Raw genomic sequence first — 12508 nt, 5'->3', positions numbered from 1 at the left:
GAATTGGAAAATTGGAAACTATATATCAAAAGTATAGCATATAGGCTGTGTTGTGTTTTAAAATGTTGATATTATTCTGATCAATATATGCAGCCAAGGAGAGGATGGGGGTCGTGACTCCCCTCCCAAAGTTCCAAGGTGTCTGTATGCAGCAGAGAACACCTTGGAATTTAGCTAATGTATTCAGTTTAATTTAGCTTATGTGTGAGCACTTGCCAACCCACTGTACAGTTTTGCTAAAACATTCTTTATACCCCCCCCCCCCAACTCCAAACCCAAGCTGCAACCCTGGCCTCATAACAATACAAAACATAAATTTAAACTCGGGTACTATTATAAATCATTTATAGTTTTGACTGACGACTGAAGGGATATGTTAGGAATGGTGGCTTTTAAAGTGTCCACTTGTGATGAGGAGCTGTGTCGTAAAAGACTGGGTGGATAGAAACTTTTGGTTCTTTAATTTAAAGACTAAAAGTACAGTACTGTATCATCAGTATCTCCTACTATTAACTCTCAAAATAATTAAAAAAAAAGTTTGTGATGTAAAATTTAAAAAATGTGATGTATTTTTCTCAAATGGATTCCTAATGTACCATTCATCCATCGAATTAGTATTAATATTCTTATTTCTTAAGTTGCTTTAAACAAATTTGATATGCTCCAAATCTGTTTCTCAGAAAATGCTGTACTGTATAGACTAAATAGTTGCTAAACCAAAGATTATAATCATAAAATTACATTTTCTTATTAGTGCAAATTCAGACACAAAAATAGCTGAAAGTAATTTTTACCACTCGCAGGATTTTGACTCAATTAAAGTCCAAAATCAAAACATGGCTAGTGCATGTTTCATTAACAGCCTACTTTTCAATTTATGTCAAGAGTGGTATTTGAAGAGTTTTTGAATCAGTAAGAAATTACATTTAATCTTGAACTGAAGTTTTTCTCATTTACTTACTTAATACTTGTTGATATTTTACAATTCATACAAACATAGCATAAAGCAACAGAGTAGAAAGCAACAGAGATCTACACATTGGTTCAAGAGACAAACGCTTGCACACGCACAAAAAAGAGAAAAAAAGCTGAATTTTGTGAAAGGATGGAGTACTGAGGCACCCTTTTTAGGCCTATATTACTTGTGTTTTATTTTATGTTATTTTCTAGAATATCATGTGTTAATTTGTTTAATCCAATTCTTCTTTTTTTCCCTATTGGTCAAGGCTTTTGAATATGGAGCCAAAATATTCAGACTTATTAGGTTTTTCTTTCAAGTTCAATGTCGTAACTAAAAGTTACACCTATTAGCATGTTTTCATTTTATTTTAATTATAAATAAAAAGACACTGGGGTCTAAGAAACTATTTTCTTTTACTTCGTTTTCTTCTAATTAATTTCTTTTTCTTTTGCTTAATGGCAGAGGCACCATTTGGGGGGGGGGGGGGGCAGGGGGGGGGGGCAAATGCCCACCCCAGATTTTCCAGGGGCCCAAGCTTCCACCAAAAAGGGTCCTTTGCCAGCCATAATAATAACACTATTTGCTATTAACCATTGTAAACTTTGAAAGCAAGTTAGATACATAATCTAATTCTCAAGCTCTGTCAAATGCCCGTTTCCTAGATGATTATATTAATATTATAAATTCTGAATATTTGCAGTAATTCCTCTAAGTTGATAGACTAAAATAGGTCAGTTCCTGGCCTATCATTTCTTGATGGAATCGTTCCTTGTTATCTTCCAATTGCACTACATCAAAGCAATTACGCGAGCAACGAAATCGCTGTCTCAGCAACTCCATGCCGTCGCCGTCGACTTGGTTATTTATCGGTTGTGCACCCTGATTCAGGCCACAAGAAGCAAACTCACCAGCCTGCGTTCAGATGCTTCATTTGTATTGCTTTTCAAGAAGGCTAAAGAGTTTGCAACAGAACTCAAAATTGAAGTGCCTGCTGTGAATGGACCCACAACTAGACCCTCCTCTGTTGGTCAGAAAGGACAAACTTGAAGAATTCAAAAGATCACCAAGCATCGGAAACAATTTGTGACAACTTTGATGCTAGGAAAGAATTTCATCAAATCTGGAAATTTTACTACTACTTTGGCGGATGTAATGAAGCATGAACACTTCAAAACTTTTGACCATCTACTAGCCAAATTTGACAGAAAGTATTTCACAGATAACTTGCCAGTGCTGAGTACGCTCGAAGCCTTGGATCCAAGCTCAACCAAGTTTATGGACACAGAGCTGCTCAAGCTTTTCTCTTCTCTTTAGGGCGAGCTGGATATTGACAGCATTCTTCTCGAATATAAAGCTGGTATTGCTGAGCGTTTCTTGCTCAATGAGAAGAAAAAGCCGGAAAACTTCCTAGACATTGTTGACCATCTTCAGGCATTACAAGTGGCTTACTCAGAAGTAATTAAAGTACTTCGTATTGCTGCCACACTTCCTGAGACAACAGCGAGCAATGAGCGTTTGTTTTCTAGCCTAGAAATAGTGAAAAACTACGTGCAGTCTGCATAAGGAGATGATTGTCTCAGTCACCTCTTTTTGATTTTTGCAGAGAAGGATTTAGTAAAAAATTTGGACTACAGCCAGCTTGTTGATGATTTTGCAAAGATGAAAGCTTGGCGGTTCCCCTTGTTACCTTGAATGTTGTTATATTTTTTTTTCTTGTTATGTTTTTCCTTTTTGTAAATATATTTGATCTGGAAGATTTCTGCTGAAGAGACACTGAGATTTTGGTTACAACCCTCAGCATAACAATGAAGGTTACTTTCACTGATGTATTGTTTACTTAAATAAGAAAGTTTCTCGCTGAGGAATGCCAGCCTGTGGTCTGGTTGAATTTTCCACTTTCAGTTTAGTCACTTAACCTTGTTGATTGTATTCTTTGTTGTCATAATTAATCTTAGAGGTCAGCGTGGCTGAGTTCCACATTTGGTTACAGTACATTTCCAAGTAACACACAGGTGCTGAAAATGCATTTTTACTTAGAATATTTGATCAATGTGTTGCCAAAGCCCGGATTTTTCTTACGCAACACAAAGTGAATCGGGGGGGGGGGCAGATGGGGTCCATGCCCACCCCAAGATTTGGCCCAAATGGCGCCTCTGCTTAATGGATGAACTTTTTGTACAAAGGACAGAGATAGAACCCTAAGAATATATAGAAAACTAAAATTATTAACAAATAATTAACTTCTATTAACAAAATTATCATGTAACCTTACATTGTTCATTTTTAATTGTAGCAAATTATTTTTCTATCTAATATTATAATAATCATAGTCAACATAACTTCATTTAGTCAAGACTAGAGCATATTTTAACAGAGGACCTAATACATATTAGAATATTCAATTGATGGAGAAATATATAATTAGGACTATATCTTTAACAATCAAGGGGGTGGAGCACAGGGGCGGATCCCAGGGGCCTTAGCCCCCCAAGATTTTTCTGGAGCCCTCATTTGTATTCTGTTCTTTTTTTCCTTTTTTTTACCTTTTTTTGTTAGTAAACTTGTCAATTATTTGTAGCTGATTCACCCAATTAATAACAAAAAGCAAAGCTTTTCTATGAATGTAAAGAGCAAAGTTGAAACTTAAAACAAACAAAAACTATTTATCTTCAGCTGGTTCAGGATATACCTGCAAAATTGGCAGAGAAATCTTTGATTGCAGCAAAGATTTTACAACAAACATGGAACTTTCCCCTATTTTATGAAGATGGAAACAAATGTTGAAAATGAAAGTTTTTCTTTGTGTTAAAGATTCAGTAACACAGTAAAATATAGCTATTTATCTATTCACAATGACAGATTGAAAATTAGCTTTGTAGCTAAAAGTTCAAAATGGATAAAAATAAAAAAAATTGGACACAAGCATAGAATGGATAAGAGACAAAGACTGGTGGCTGAATGTGCAAGAGAATTGAAGGATATTTCCAGATATTTTGGTAAAATATCCAAAAATACCTGGGAATAAAAACATAAGTTTTGACTAATAATAGACTTCCTTCACCCTCAAAAAATCCATAATTTCAGTTTTGTGACTAATTAAACAGTGAATGGCCCAATAGGGCTTTTGTGTGAGTAAATCTATTCTATCTTTTTATTTTAACTATATTGCTAATTTGGTTGAAATCAGATGAACAAAAGAGTTAAATGAAATTTAGGCCAGGAACAGATCCATGGGGTTAGAGAGGGCAACCCTCCCCCAAGACACTTCTGGCACACTTATTCCGTTTTTTTCCCTTTTCTTAACCTTTTTAAAAATAAATTTGTCAATTTGGTGCCCACCTCAAGTCACATTGGCACCCTTGGTCTAGTGGCCCCTGTGCCAGAGATTTTGATATCTCAAAATAAAAGAAGGAGATTAGGAAGTTTCTTTGAATTAATAAGTTTATGAACCAGAATGGCATCACCCCATCTTCTTCTATAAACCAGAGTTGGGAGTTTCAGCTTGCATAGCCTTGTAGGGTAAGGGAGTTCATGCAGTCCACTCACCATCTTAGTGGCTCTTCTCTGGACATCTTCAAAAATTTTAATATCTTTGTTGAAAAAGGGAGATGCAAGGACCATACCTGTCTCTAGCCTTAGCTGAACAAGTCCTTTGCACAAAAGGCTCAGAATTTTAGGAGAACAGGAGGAAATTGTTCTTTTTATGAGCCCTAGTGATGAGCTAACTGATTCTGCTGCCTTCTTTGCATGAGTGCTAAATATCAGAATCTTGCTATATGTAGTAATACACATTTTAGACAGCTTTTGAAATAACTAAACATTTACCAATTGGGCTTCTGCTTGAATAGAGATTTGCTAGCTTGAAGGTTGTCAGGATCTCAGTGTTGAAGAGGCCATACTAACCTATTTGAAGCCTTATATTTGATACCTATGGACATTATCTTTGTTGAGCCACCTAGGTAGTTAACTAATAAAAAGTCTGGGTAAAATTCTAGTTAATTGACTTCTTGCTATCTCAGAAAGGGTTTAGGTTAGGAAAATGAAACTTTTAGGGATGAATCTACAGACTAAAGTATGTCCCAGGAAGGTATTTTGAAGCAACTACCTCTACTTCTTCTCCCTCTAGAGGGCCCTGACCTTTGATGACCTTTAAAAATATGTGTGTTATAAAAGTGAAACCTTGCAAAATAGATCTTCTGCTTAATTGAAGTACAAAAAAAATTGTTTTCAGCTTCATAACTTTGTTCAATTCCATTTTATAAGGTTTTAAAGATATGCAAATACATTTCCTAAATTTTAAAAAAACATTGATATGGCTTAAAATTCTACTAAAATAACAGGAATTGTGTTTTCAGAACTAAAAGCAGAGAAAAAGCAACTAGTAGGCTAACAGAAAATTAAGGTAAAATGTTATTTTGTCAAAATTTCAATAGGTGTAGACGTGTCATGTAGGCAAATTTCAGGGCCCTCTAGAGGGAGAAGGAGTGGAGGTGGGTACTTTAAAATACCTTCCTGGGACATAATTTAGCCTGTAGACCCATCCCTGAAAGTTTCATTTTCCTAACCTAAACCCTTTCTGAGATAGCAAGAAGTCAATTAACTAGAATTTTACAAAAAACCTGTTGATGGTCTTTAAATAAAGCAAATTTTCTAGAATATCATCCTTATCTAAAGAATATTTTTTTATTTCTCTGTGGCCTAGGCTACAAAATTTTTACTGGAAGTTTAGAGCTCTTTTCAAAGAACTTAAGTGACCTATAAGTGATGGATTTATAAAATTACGTCACTTTCAGCCCACAAAAACTTTTCAGTAATTTACTAGAGAAACTGTGTTGTTCCTTTAGCTTAAATTTTAAATTCTTACTCTGCATTGTTATTCTGCTTTCGAATTTTTTGCCACTAGAGGATAGAAATTAATTCCTTTACTGAGTTTTATTTTTTACTGAAAAAACAAAATTTCAGTTTAAATATGTTTATGAATACAAAAATAGTTTTTACACGGAATGAATTCCATAGGTATTTATTGTTTATAAAATTTAGTTTTTTCTGAAAATTATTGTTTAACTCTTACATTTTTATAACAGATTTTAGAAAACATCAGCAACAAAGGGCACCGGCAAAGACAGGAACAGGGAAGAGCCTTAAAAATCAAAATAAACTTATATAGGCTAATAGGATGGTAGGTGTCTATCTGCTGCTTGGTCCCAGTAAGAAATAACAACTTTCATGATAAGGAGCTTATAGAAATAGTTGTGCTAGGAGAACAAAACTTTCAATTTTGAGACTTACCCTACAAACTGGCAAGCTGTTTTTAAGCTCCTTTCTTTTCTCCTTGTCTATGTTGAAGGCTTAAGAAATTGCAGAGAATACCTGGGTGAGGCCTAACCTTCCCTTAGAAAAAAAAGTTATCTTATTCTTGTTCTGATTCTGCTTCTTCGTGCTTTAGGCCTAGGTTTTGAAAACAGTTCAAATGATTTGAATCAATATTTAAGCCATCTCCTTAATTACCTTATATTGCAGCTTGGAGTGATATAAGGATTTTCTGTAAAAGGCACAAGCCACAATTTTGGTGATAAATTTTTTTATTTGTTTCATTGGTTTAGGAGCATTATTGCCTATGTTGTGACTCAGCCTATAGGCTATCTCTAGATATTTTTTCCAGTTTAAGATATGTTTCTCCAAATTTACTAAGCAGTGAGTAAATTTTCTGTTGTTCTTATTATTGACCAACAAATAAAGTGAACATACCAATCAATGCCTTTTTAAGCTCCTTACAAATATAATAATTGCTTCCATTGCAAATTCAAATTTAATCCCTCTGTGAGCTTTTGAAAATAACCAAAGTATTTCTAGTTTTCAGGTAGCCTATAATAAAGGCTTAAAATAGCATAGCCTAACCACTCTAGGCTACACCTTCTTCTATCATCTTTCATATTTTGGTAAAATTCCAATCCATTGACTTTTTGCTATCTTGGAAAGTTGTTGGGCTAGAGAATTGAAACTTTCAGGGTTGTGTCTACAGGCTAAAGTATATTCCGGGAAGTTATTTTTAGATCCCTAACTATACCCCTTCCCCCTCCTCTATATAATGCAGTTTTTTGTGCATTACAGCTTATATTTTGGTCAAATTTGATCCTATATTACTATTAAAAGTGTAAATCCTTGCTTACCTTAGAAAAATTCAACTTTTCACTGTTTTTTAAGCTACTATATTCCATAATTACTCATAATTACTTCACCTGCATTGAAAAACAATTATCACCTTTTATAGTATTTCAGTATTATATTGAATTGCAGTCAATAATATGAACAACAAAAAATTTACCAATCAGTGTACATGTCTGGTTAAACTTGCATGTAGGTCCATAAAGTTGTGTCTGTTAAGTTTTGTAGTTTTAAATTCTATCAATTAAGAAGCCTGTTCTGCACTATATTTATCATATGTTCATAAAAACAGTGTGCAAATGTAGGCCTATGTACCCTATTGCAGAACTTTACTTTAGCAAATACATGGCCAGACACACAGTTGAACTTTACTTTACTTTAGCCAGACACATACATTATACATTTACTTTACCATTTACCAGACACATACATTATACATTTACTTTACCATTTACCAGACACATACATTATACATTTACTTTACACGGCCAGACACACAGTTGTTGACACAGAAGCTAAACTTACATATGAAAGCCACTTTAAAAGCTTATAAATCAGAATTTAATGAAGTTAGTGACCTGAAACATTTTCTTTGGTAATTGTATTGCATTAGAGAATTAAATATCCACCTAGTTAGATACTAGGCCTATCTCCAATTTACAAAGATAATTATCTGCATAGTTGGATAATATGAAGAAGGCTAAGACAAAGTATTATCCACCTAGTTAGATGTTCATGCTGCAAATAAGGAATATAATTAGTAAAATTCTAGTTGAGTGACTTCTTGCTATCTCAGAAAGGGGTTAGGTTAAGAAAATGAAACTTTCAGGGATGGGTCTACAGGCTAAAGTATGTCCCAGGAAGGTATTTTAAGGTACCCATCTCCACTCCTTCTCCCTCTAGAGAGCCCTGAAATTTGCTTACATGACAGGACTATGTCTATTGAAATTTTGACAAAACAACATTTTACCTTAGTTTTCAGTTACCAGTTGCTTTTTCTCTGCCTTTAGTTCTGAAAAATGCAATTCCTTTTATTTGAGTAGAATTCTGAGCCATATCAATGTCTTTTTTCAAAATTTAGGAAATTTATTTGCATATATTTAAAACTTTATAAATTGGGATTGAGCAAAGTTATGTTGCTGAAAACAATTTTGTTGTACTTCAATTAAGCAGAAGATCTATTTTGCAAGGTTTCACTTTTATAACACTCATATTTTGAAAGGTCATCAAAGGTCTGGGCCCTCTAGAGGGAGAAGGAGTGGAGATGGTTGCTTCAAAATACCTTCCTGGGACATACTTTAGTCTGTAGATTCATTCCTGAAAGTTTCATTTTCCTAACCTAACCCCTTAGCCTACTGAGATAGCCAAAAGTCAATCAACTAGAATTTTACCATATAATTGTCTAGCTAGTTGGATATTATCACCAAACTACATAGAGAATTTACTTATACTTATCTATATATATATATATATATATATATATATATATATATATAAGAAAGCTGAAAATATGCTATTATCCACCTAGTTAGACATTCAGGTTGCAAACTAAGTTCAATCCTTATTGAACTAGGTAGATATATAATAATCAGCATAGACAATCAAATGTTCAGCTAGGAAGGTATATGTCTAAGATTCTTAGAAATAGTATTATCTGTCTAGCTAGATATTTTATGTTGATACTATGTATAGTTGGATATTATTTTTACATTCTACCTTAAATTGCAGCTTCAAGCAATATAAGGATTATCTATCCTTGGGATGCTCCAGTGATGAAAAAAAAATCATTTGGTGTAGGCTGTGGTTGTTGATCAAGACTCTTGTGGAAGACTCTACAGTTTCCCAATTGCAAAGGAACTCCTAGCAGAGCCATTCCTTATCAAGGTGGGACTTGAATGTGTTGGTTGAAGTTGTAGAAACTGTTTCTTCAGACAGTTGATTCCACAGATTGATGACTCTTTGGTTGAAGAAATGACTTCTATGTCTACTTGTGGAATGCTGCATAGGGAGCTTCATTGAATGTCCTCTAGTACCAGAATGCAAGGGCTGTGCAAAGAGACCAAGAAGGGTGTTTACAAAGGATTTTTTTGGTTAAAATCCTATCACCCCTTTTTCTTTGGTATGTCAGTGTTGGCAGCTTCACAATGTAGTCTTTCTTTGTATGGAAATTTGTTCATGCTGCTAACCATCTTAGTGGCATGACACTGGACATCCTCAAGCAGCCTCTTATCTCTTTTGAAAAAGGGGCTGCTAATGACATTCCAACCTCCATACATGGTCGTACAAGCACCTTATATAACTTCATAAAAACTCTTGGGAATTGGCTGGAGATAATTCTTTTTATCATACCAAGGGATTTACTTGCAGAAGATGAAACAGACTTAGCATGGCTGCCAAACTTTAATTGGTGATCTATAGAACAGATCTTTTTTTTTTAAAGAATATCCATTGGGCACCTTCTTGGTCAATGTGTGCAAAATTCCATAACTGACATAAGGACAAGGTAAACATGTCTACCATTACTATTGTTGTTGTGTTGTTTTTTTTTACAAAGAGAAAATTAGTCTTTAATAATGGAGGATTAAGACTCACAGGAGTGAGCTGGAATCAGTTCAAGAACATCAGCTTTTTGTCCCAAGCTGAATTTGAAATGTTATAATGATCTACTTTTGGTGCTTTACACTAATGCAGATTGTGGATGACTCTAGAAAAAAGATTCATTACCTTAAAATTACCTTAAATCGCATTGTCCAGCAAAATAAGGATTAAATCCTGTAGAATTGCTGGTTAGTGATGATGATGGTTGGACGTCACAACGGCATCCCACTCAGTTCGCCATGGCTTTGATGACCATTCTCCATCAACGGCTCTTTTAAAGGCAGCTGTGCTGGGGGTAGTGACTGCTTTTTTGGTGAGAGAATTCCACAATTCTCTTCTGATACAGTTTCCGACTATGCCCCCTAGTTCTGGCAGACTGGTCAAGTTGAAATAGCTTATTTAATGGAGAGTTGTAATTCAGGAGCTTATGCGTCATGTTGTATGTTCTGAAATTGTAGCAAATAAGAGAAAATTTAAATGGAAAGCTTAATGTAAGTTATATTCAACTTTTTGTGGTCATGCTGTGCTTTTACCTGTTGCTCTTTTTAGTCTGCTAAAATGCTGGGATTTTAGGCAACCATGCTTGTATTACTTTCAATATCGTAAGTTCCCTCTTTGTTTGCCTTTATCAACTTACAGGATTAACTTACAGAATCCAGTGTCTATAGGGAAAACTTCCCTGTCAGACACTCTAGATGCATGGTTAGCTTCCTGTGTTTTTTTTTAGTTCTAAGTTAAAGTGTTGTTCTAGCAGTCATGTGAATATAAATGTTCTCTCCAGAATCGATCAAGTCTAGTAGTCATGTGAATTTAAATGTTCTCTCCAGAATTGATCAAGTCTATTTTAAAGCAATTTAGGTTCTCAGCTTTCACAACTGTTTCAGGGAGGGAGTTCTAATTGTCAACTGTTCTGATGCTCCAAAAATTTGTTCTTGCTCTGGTCTGTGTCACTGGTTTGAAAACCTTATATGGATGGCCTCTTGTAGTTTTAACTTTAGCAGGCTGAAAATAATTTTTAAAGCCAAGTTTCTCCAGGTTGTTCTTTGTCTTGCAAATTTGTATCTGATCCCCACATTGATGCCTATATTTTAGAGAGGGTAGCTGTAGTTGGTGTTGTCTATCTCCATAGCTCAAATCTTTGAGTCCTGGGAGAAGCTTTGTTGCTTTTCTTTGTACTTTCTCTAGTTCAGCAGAGTCTATTTTATAGTTGGGGCCCCAGATGATATTTCTGTATTCAATGGTTGGTCTGACAAGTCCTTTGTAGAGTTTGGTGAAAGTATGCTTATCAAGATGTTTGAAGGTTCATCTAATTAAACCAACTAATTGATTAACTTTGGCAACTATTTTCTCAGTTTGACTATGTACTCAGAACCAAAAACGTATTCATAATTATAGCATATTTGATGTGGCAAATAAACTAGAGTTACTTCATTTTAAGTTGCTAGTCAGTTCCTGGCAAGCTCAGTCCACACCATGGGCTCATCTCTTTGTCATTCAATCATAGTTTTTGTAGTTTTGTATTTGTGTTACTTATGTTTTTTCCTTTCTTTTTTCTTTGTACTCTACTTTTCTCTTGTGTTTATCAGCAGGTTTAAATAAATTATTATTATTATTTATGTTGTCAATAATTTCAGCAACCTCAAATTATTCTTCTCAAAGAGGGTACAGAAAGCTCCCAAGGAAAGTCACAACTAATTTCCAACATTAATGCATGTCAAGCAATAGCTGATTGTGTGAGAACTACATTAGGCCCAAGAGGCAGTGACAAACTGATTGTTAACAATAATGGCAATGCAACAATATCTAATGATGGTGCTACAATAATGAAAATGCTGGATGTTGTCCATCCAGCTGCCAGAACTCTTGTTGACATTGCCAAATCTCAGGATGCTGAGGTAAGTTCTTCTGATGCACTTTTTTTTATATGTTCAAGCCTCTGAACATTATAAAGAGCTAAAATGATTGTTGATATACTGTTACAGGGTTGATATACTGTTACATGAGAATGAAGAAGATCATTTTTGGATATACATTTTCAGCTTTTATCATTCATCAATTTTGGTAAGGTCGTCTCCATTCCTGCTCCTTGAGTGCAAGGTTATTTATAAAAAAAAAAAACATAAAAATGCAATCCAATAAAAAATTATACAGTTGGATTATAGCTTTCACTATTTTTTTTTAAATTCAGTGCACTGGGTTCTTTCTACTTAGCTAGATATCAATGACATGGTGTTTAAATAATTAAAATCAGAATTTCAAATACCTTAGGAGGTATGATGTACACTTCAAATCAAGCAATTTCTAAAGGCCACCAAATCTGCCTCTCTAATAATAGTAACTCAACAGCTACTCAGTGGCTAAATCTCAGGATGCTGAGGTAAGTTCTTCTGATGCACTTTTTTTTTATATGTTCAAGCCTCTGAACATTTCGAAGAGGTAAAATCATTGTTGATATACTGTTAGAGGAAGGTGGAGTCTTAAGGATCATATTCTAGTGTTATGGGTATATTAAGGGAGCAGTACCCTCATAAAAATTTCATCACTACTTAAAAAATGATCAAAGACAAGTTTTAAGCTTAAATATGACAGAAGACAGCATGTTATTTAACTTACAATGGATCTTAATTCACCTAAAGGTCTTTTAAGTTAGGTAAATAACGCCCTGGTATAGACTTCCACATAATATACATTTTCATTCAGCAAATTTTTTTCTAGGAGTAAAACATTTAGTTTTTTATTGCAATACAACTTATGGCACAGATATACTCTAGTCTGACTCTTATG

At 34.5% G+C, this 12508-nt stretch overlaps 2 protein-coding genes across 4 annotated transcripts in view; one reads left to right on the top strand and one right to left on the bottom strand.

The window, feature by feature from the left end:
- LOC136040550 (nucleoporin p58/p45-like) overlaps window positions 1–5929 on the bottom strand; it is a 41149-nt gene extending 35220 nt beyond the window's left edge. The window contains exon 1 of the mRNA XM_065724759.1: window positions 5826–5929. Coding sequence (XP_065580831.1) covers window positions 5826–5832 — 7 coding nt within the window. The 5' untranslated portion in view covers window positions 5833–5929. The remainder of the gene's footprint in view (window positions 1–5825) is intronic.
- Window positions 5930–6046: 117 nt separating this feature from the next.
- The window catches only part of LOC136040546 (T-complex protein 1 subunit eta-like), a 38236-nt gene continuing 31774 nt past the window's right edge, over window positions 6047–12508 (top strand). For 2 of the 3 annotated variants that reach the window (XM_065724747.1, XM_065724748.1), the window contains exons 1-2: window positions 6047–6140; window positions 11359–11619. In XM_065724747.1, the coding sequence (XP_065580819.1) occupies window positions 6138–6140; window positions 11359–11619 (264 nt within the window). In that variant the 5' untranslated portion in view covers window positions 6047–6137. Of the gene's footprint in view, window positions 6141–11358; window positions 11620–12086; window positions 12102–12508 lie in introns of those variants that run through there. The other variant, XM_065724750.1, reaches the window with a different exon arrangement.

Source organism: Artemia franciscana, chromosome 21, assembly GCF_032884065.1.
Source record: "Artemia franciscana chromosome 21, ASM3288406v1, whole genome shotgun sequence".
Classification (NCBI taxonomy): domain Eukaryota; kingdom Metazoa; phylum Arthropoda; class Branchiopoda; order Anostraca; family Artemiidae; genus Artemia; species Artemia franciscana.
The sequence above is the reverse complement of the archived record's forward strand: the minus strand, read 5'-3'. Positions and strand labels throughout refer to the sequence as shown.